The 7,500-nt window shown below is 44.5% G+C and overlaps 1 protein-coding gene across 1 annotated transcript in view; it reads left to right on the top strand.

The window, feature by feature from the left end:
• LOC135822607 (phosphopentomutase-like) overlaps window positions 1–7,500 on the top strand; it is a gene marked incomplete at its 3' end in the record, with an annotated part of 19,360 nt that overhangs the window by 84 nt on the left and 11,776 nt on the right. The window contains 4 exon segments of the mRNA XM_065335422.1: window positions 1–202; window positions 575–674; window positions 4,642–4,709; window positions 5,674–5,762. The exon segment at window positions 1–202 is cut by the window's left edge and continues 84 nt beyond it. Of these exon segments, the coding sequence (XP_065191494.1) occupies window positions 131–202; window positions 575–674; window positions 4,642–4,709; window positions 5,674–5,762 (329 nt within the window).

Here is a 7,500-nt window from a genome sequence, read left to right as displayed (position 1 = left end):
TTAGTTCTGTTCCGGCACAACTTCTGGTTGCACATTGTTGCTTGAGTGGGTTTCTTTCCACTCTGCGTTCACCTGTTTTGAACTAAACCAAACCAAACAAGGCGTAAATCTCAGTGCGTAGATTTTCAACATGGATCTCCCGATTGATACGGGTGATGCGTCATTGGACGGCAAGATAAGAGAGTGGCTGCAGTATGATGAGGTATTCGTCTGTTGCACTGGTTACATATTTGCAGACATTCAACTATTCATGACTATAATTATTGTTTCATAAGAACTCAGCTCAGATGGTGAGCCAAAGAAATATTAAAATTGAAAACATGGAAAACAGCGGGGCACAAGCTATGCGTTAGAGTCCACCAATAATGACCAGATTTTGAACAGTCAGACGTGCACACTCTAGCACCAAACTGACAATGAGTACCTGTCTCATTGCTTTTTCACCCTGCTGTTCTGGCATGATCCATGTTTTATTGTAAACAAGGAGTACTGAGACATTCCTCATCAGGTTTACAACTGGCTTTGTCTCTTCGTTTGTTGAAATGTCTATGTGTATTTGTGTGTGTATATGTAGAATCCGGTGACACGAGATGAGATCATTCAGCTAGTCCAGGAGAAGAATCATGACAAGCTGAACGCTCTGCTCATGAAACGACTGGCTTTCGGCACTGCTGGTTAGTAGACCATGCTTATGTAGTGCACAGTGTGTTGGTGGTGGTGGTGGTGGTGATGGTGTCGTCGTCATCGTTTGTCGTCGTCGTCATCGTTTGTCGTCGTCGTCATCGTTGTTATTAGGGCAATCCCCAGAGACTACGAGGTGAATTGCTATTTCTGGACATTGTACATTTCTGGACATTTCGAGTAAAATAATTTTTCGTCGCGTGTAGAGTCAAGTCAGTCAAGTTGATGAAGTTTTTCTTGCCGTAGTTGACAGCTGGGCTGTTGTAGTTTCTCCTCGTGTCGGTGCCTTGTTGATAGCCTTTGCTTGTGCGGCATTTCAGCGGATTAGGGTTAGGGTAGGGTGCCTTGTTGATAGCCTTTGCTTGTGCGGCATTTCAACGGGTTAGGGTTAGGGTAGGGTGCCTTGTTGATAGCCTTTGCTTGTGCAGCATTTCAACTGGTTAGGGTTGTTGTGATCTCGAACTCGTCAGTCACTGAACTGATTTTATTGTAAAGAAGACACGAACTTATAGAGTGTGAAGAAGAGTATAGCGAGATAGAGAGCGGTAGAAGGAGAGCCACTGGACAGCTGGATAGTGTATCAATAAGCGCACGAGGGGAAGGCTAGACAGTATGTCTCCAGACAACAATAGGTATTGTACGAAAAGCCAGTCAATAGCACTAAGGAGTGAAGTCAACCACAACACAGACAATAGCTTCAGACAATCATGACAGGCATGATACGGATGATATAACAAGGGTTAGGGTATGGTGCCTTGTTGATAGCCTTTGCTTGTGCGGCATTTCAACGGGTCTTGCTGTGCATGTACTATGTCGCATGAGAATTTTGAATTTTGAGTAAAATAAGAAGTAATGGACGAATGTTTGGCTTCCCCATGTGCACTCCACTTCAGACGCTGTATAGTCTTGGACCTGTTGGCTAGAAGTGTGAAGAGGCCAACTGCAGTCCACCAATAGAAAAAATAACAAAAACGGTGCAGTATAGGATGCCTATTGACACTATTTTACTTTCATGTCCAGAATTCCACACACTGAAATTTAGGCCAAAAAAATTGGCCTGTCAAAAACGTCCTGCTATCAAGTCTCTGGGATCACAACATGAGCAATTGTCACATACTTGGAAAGATGAAGGATTAGGCCATACAATAAATACGAAGATATAAGAAAAATGTAAAACACACAGCCAGTGGGGCTCTATTTTATTTTCATGTCCAGAAATTGCTATTCACCTCGTATAAGTCTTTTTACAGGGTACCCTGTGTGGAGATAGGAGATAAACAAGAGTGTGGAACTCCGGGATGGGTTGGCCCACAGCGGAATTTTTTGTTGACGTCATCTTTTCTACGACGCCTACGCTGCGAGTCTTTTGGTAAGTTTTGCCTCATGCACTTGGCCGGACTTTACGTTACAAAGTCGGTGGCCAGCACGTGCTCTCTCACTGCTGTGTGGCAAAATGCACGTTTTTTTTCTGAAAAAAGGTGACGTCAACAAAAACATTCCGCCGTGGGTCGGGGTATCTGCAGATTGTGCAGGAGAGATGCGGAGTTGCACACTCTTGTTTATCTACTCTTCGGGGTATCTGCAGATTGTGCAGGAGAGATGCGGAGTTGCACACTCTTGTTTATCTACTCTTCGGGGTATCTGCAGATTGTGCAGGAGAGATTCGGGGTATCTGCAGATTGTGCAGGAGAGATGCGGAGTTGCACACTCTTGTTTATCTACTCTTCGGGGTATCTGCAGATTGTGCAGGAGAGATGCGGAGTTGCACACTCTTGTTTATCTACTCTTCGGGGTATCTGCAGATTGTGCAGGAGAGATGCGGAGTTGCACACTCTTGTTTATCTACTCTTCGGGGTATCTGCAGATTGTGCAGGAGAGATGCGGAGTTGCACACTCTTTCTTATCTACTCTTCGGGGTATCTGCAGATTGTGCAGGAGAGATTCGGGGTATCTGCAGATTGTGCAGGAGAGATGCGGAGTTGCACACTCTTGTTTATCTACTCTTCGGGGTATCTGCAGATTGTGCAGGAGAGATGCGGAGTTGCACACTCTTGTTTATCTACTCTTCGGGGTATCTGCAGATTGTGCAGGAGAGATGCGGAGTTGCACACTCTTGTTTATCTACTCTTCGGGGTATCTGCAGATTGTGCAGGAGAGATGCGGAGTTGCACACTCTTGTTTATCTACTCTTCGGGGTATCTGCAGATTGTGCAGGAGAGATGCGGAGTTGCACACTCTTGTTTATCTACTCTTCGGGGTATCTGCAGATTGTGCAGGAGAGATGCGGAGTTGCACACTCTTGTTTATCTACTCTTCGGGGTATCTGCAGATTGTGCAGGAGAGATGCGGAGTTGCACACTCTTGTTTATCTACTCTTCGGGGTATCTGCAGATTGTGCAGGAGAGATGCGGAGTTGCACACTCTTGTTTATCTACTCTTCGGGGTATCTGCAGATTGTGCAGGAGAGATGCGGAGTTGCACACTCTTGTTTATCTACTCTTCGGGGTATCTGCAGATTGTGCAGTAAAACCTGATTTAAGTGACCTCTGGTTTTAAGTGACCTCTGGTTTTAACGACCATATTTCCATGCACGCACAGTTCTACACAGAAACTGCACCGGATACAGCGACCACCTGCTTTGCGCGACCAGTGATCGACTTTTGTGTACCAAGTGCCATATCTGACCCTGCATGCAGCGACTAAAACTAGCCAAAAGTGTTATGCTGTCTGGCAGGATTCACTGCAACAGGGTTGAAGTGGGCTCAGAAGCTGGGCATGCAGTCAGCAGAAGTGGCAAAGTGACAGTACAAGGTGCGCTGCATGCACTCGAGTGAGGTGTGAAACTCGTGGGTGCTTTGCCTGCATGAACAAGTTCTTTTCTCCACACCTGTCAATATGAGCATATGGAAGCATTATTACAAGATCCCATATGCCACCAATAGGGAGGTTTAGCCCTACGTAATCCGTGTGTACTTTACGTGTGTGTACCACGTGATACTCAGTGACCCACGTACAGCTGCTGTTTTCTGACTCAGGACATACTGTGTATGGAGGGTCACCCACGTTCAGCCAGAACGCCAGTGAAAATCAGAATGGAGCGCATTGTGCAAGCTGTGGGAGTGCTCAGCTGAAGAAGTTTTCGAAGCACGAAATCAAAATATTAGATGAGCTTCAAAGCTTCGTCTTTGGGCCTTTTGCTTTCATGCTTTTGTTTTTTGACGCATGAAAACTTTGTTTTTTCGAAGTCTTTCTTGTCGTTCTTGAGTCCGTGCGAGGGCTCACAGGGAAAGGGAAAGGTGGTGATACTTGGATTCAGATAAAATAGACATGCTCAAATCAAAAACTCACGATACCTGATGGCTCGTCTTGAAAGCCCTCCGAGGCACAACACATTCAGAGCTGACCAACCCTGGCAACCCATAATCGACACAAACACAAACCAAGCTCACTTTGAAGTGCTTTCGTTTCTTCCCGAACCCTTATCCAAGATGTTTATGTCCCGAGATGACGTGTTTACTTGTCTTGTTTTCACAAGTATTGAATCTGTGTGACTAAACACAACATTGCGACCGTGGGTATATTGCATGAACTTTACGTGTATCACCCACGTTCCCGTATCCGTTACGTGGGACTAAACCTCCCTAATGTAGGGGACCTGGTTCTAAAGACCACCTAATTATGACTGCCTGTAACTCTGCTGTGTCACATTGTATAATTATGACTGCCTGTCACACTATAATTATAATTATGACTGCCTGTCACACTATATAATTATGGCTGCTGTGTCACATTGTATAATTGTTCATTATGACTGCCCTGTCGTATTGTATAATTATTCATTATGACTGCCTTGTCACATTTGTCCAGCTGAGCAGCATACCACAATGCAGTGATTGGTTTTTACAGCTGCCCTGTTATTCTGTTTGATTATGTTTGTTTTGTTTTGTTGTGCTTTGTTAGGACTGCGTGCCCGGATGGGAGCTGGCTATGCTTGTATGAATGATCTTGTCATCATTCAAACCACTCAGGTACATTCATTGACTACAGTCCTTTTCTGCAGTGTACACTATGAATTGGATGGTATGCAGTGGACGGACGGTATGCGCTTTGCAGTGGATGGTGTGCACCATCCAGTGTGCAATATGCGTTGTGCAGTGTGTAGTGGATGGTATGCCCTGTGTAGTGTGCAGTGGACGGTGTGTGCTGTGTAGTGAGTGAGTATGCACTGTGCAATGTACAGTGCATAATGCACACTGTACATTGCACAGTGCATTATGCACTGTGCAATGTACAGTGTGCATTATGCACTGTGCAATGTACAGTGCGCATTATGCACTGTGCAATGTACAGTGTGCATTATGCACTGTGCAGGTTACAGTGTGCATTATGCACTGTACAGTGCACAGTGCACAGTGTGCGCTGTGCACTGTGTGTAGTGTGCCATAAAGTCTTGTTTAAAAGTCGCACTCGAATAGAAGCCGCACTTTTGGAAACATCAAATAGCACACAAGCCACCTTTCCACGTGTATAGTGGCCTATAGTGGCCTATAGTGGCCGCAACCACCTTCCAAGTACTTCCAACTAGGCATATACTTTTTTGTTTTGTTTTTTGAAGTACTGACATTGCTATTCCTGGCATTGACCTCGACACCTGACATCACGCAACATTGTCACTTAACCCTATCTAATCCATTACATTCAAACTAGACATTCGTTCTTTTCCCTCCAATAGAGCGGGTCAGCATCGGGCATGACACAGCGTGTGCACTATTGCGTTGATTGATGGAAAGCATTCAATGATGTATTTCACAGACAGAAGAACGAGCAGTTGCTTTTTCGTAACTCTGACTTTCACGAACTGAATCGGTCATCAGACGAAAATTTGTCTGTGTATTCCGCTCTTTGCTTTCGGCAAATTGAGCCCTCTACAGACTGTGGATAAACTTCTCATAGAGATGTATTTCCTGCTCTTCTGCGTATGTCTGTACACAGGGTTTACTGCGCTATATGCAAGTTGCCTTCTCTGATGTTGACAAGGACGGTGTTGTTATTGGTCATGACGCACGCCACAACAGCATGCGGTCAGTTGCTAGTAGTTACTACTGTGATAGGCCGCTTGATGTTTTAAAGTGCCTTTGAGCATGCACCACTCATGTACAATGTACATGTATAGTACACCCAGTGTTTGCTGTGTACAGTAAAACCTGGTTTAAGCAACCACCCCACGGTGCGAGGAAAAACGGCCGTTAAAGCCAGGTGGTCTTTAGAACCAGGTCCCACAGTGTCTGTGTAGAACTGTCCGTGCGTGGAAAGATGGTCGTTAAGAGCAGGTGGTCGCTAAAACGAGAGGTCGCTTACACCAGGTTTTACTGTACGGGTATACTACACCCATTGTTAGCTGTGTACTGGTATACTACACCCATTGTTAGCTGTATACTGGTATACTACACCGATTGTTAGCTGTGTACTGGTATACTACACCCATTGTTAGCTGTGTACTGGTATACTACACCCATTGTTAGCTGTGTACTGGTATACTACACCCATTGTTAGCTGTATACTGGTATACTACACCCATTGTTAGCTGTGTACTGGTATACTACACCCATTGTTAGCTGTGTACTGGTATACTACACCCATTGTTAGCTGTGTACTGGTATACTACACCCATTGTTAGCTGTGTACTGGTATACTACACCCATTGTTAGCTGTATACTGGTATACTACACCCATTGTTAGCTGTATACTGGTATACTACACCCATTGTTTGCTGTGTACTGGTATACTACACCCATTGTTAGCTGTGTACTGGTATACTACACCCATTGTTAGCTGTGTACTGGTATACTACACCCATTGTTAGCTGTGTACTGGTATACTACACCCATTGTTAGCTGTATACTGGTATACTACACCCATTGTTAGCTGTATACTGGTATACTACACCCATTGTTTGCTGTGTACTGGTATACTACACCCATTGTTAGCTGTGTACTGGTATACTACACCCATTGTTAGCTGTGTACTGGTATACTACACCCATTGTTAGCTGTGTACTGGTATACTACACCCATTGTTAGCTGTGTACTGGTATACTACACCCATTGTTAGCTGTATACTGGTATACTACACCCATTGTTTGCTGTGTACTGGTATACTACACCCATTGTTAGCTGTGTACTGGTATAGTACACCCATTGTTTGCTGTGTACTGGTATACTACACCCATTGTTAGCTGTGTACTGGTATACTACACCCATTGTTTGCTGTATACTGGTATACTACACCCATTGTTAGCTGTGTACTGGTATACTACACCCATTGTTAGCTGTATACTGGTATACTACACCCATTGTTAGCTGTATACTGGTATACTACACCCATTGTTAGCTGTGTACTGGTATACTACACCCATTGTTTGCTGTGTACTGGTATACTACACCCATTGTTAGCTGTGTACTGGTATACTACACCCATTGTTTGCTGTGTACTGGTATAGTACACCCATTGTTAGCTGTATACTGGTATACTACACCCATTGTTAGCTGTGTACTGGTATACTACACCCATTGTTTGCTGTGTACTGGTATACTACACCCATTGTTAGCTGTGTACTGGTATACTACACCCATTGTTTGCTGTGTACTGGTATATAGCCAACAGTCAATCAAACCAAGAGTGTGCAGCTTCGGACTTTTTCTGCATGGATCCTAGATTTCACCATACAGTAAGGGGCCGGTCACACTGAGGGAAAATTTGAAAAAAATCCGTGGTTACCATGCATATTTGCTGCTGAGCGGGAGATTTGAGAGATGTAAT

The sequence above is a fragment of the Sycon ciliatum genome, chromosome 8 (assembly GCF_964019385.1).
Source record: "Sycon ciliatum chromosome 8, ocSycCili1.1, whole genome shotgun sequence".
NCBI lineage: Eukaryota > Metazoa > Porifera > Calcarea > Leucosolenida > Sycettidae > Sycon > Sycon ciliatum.
This window is presented reverse-complemented; position numbering and strand designations above follow the sequence as displayed.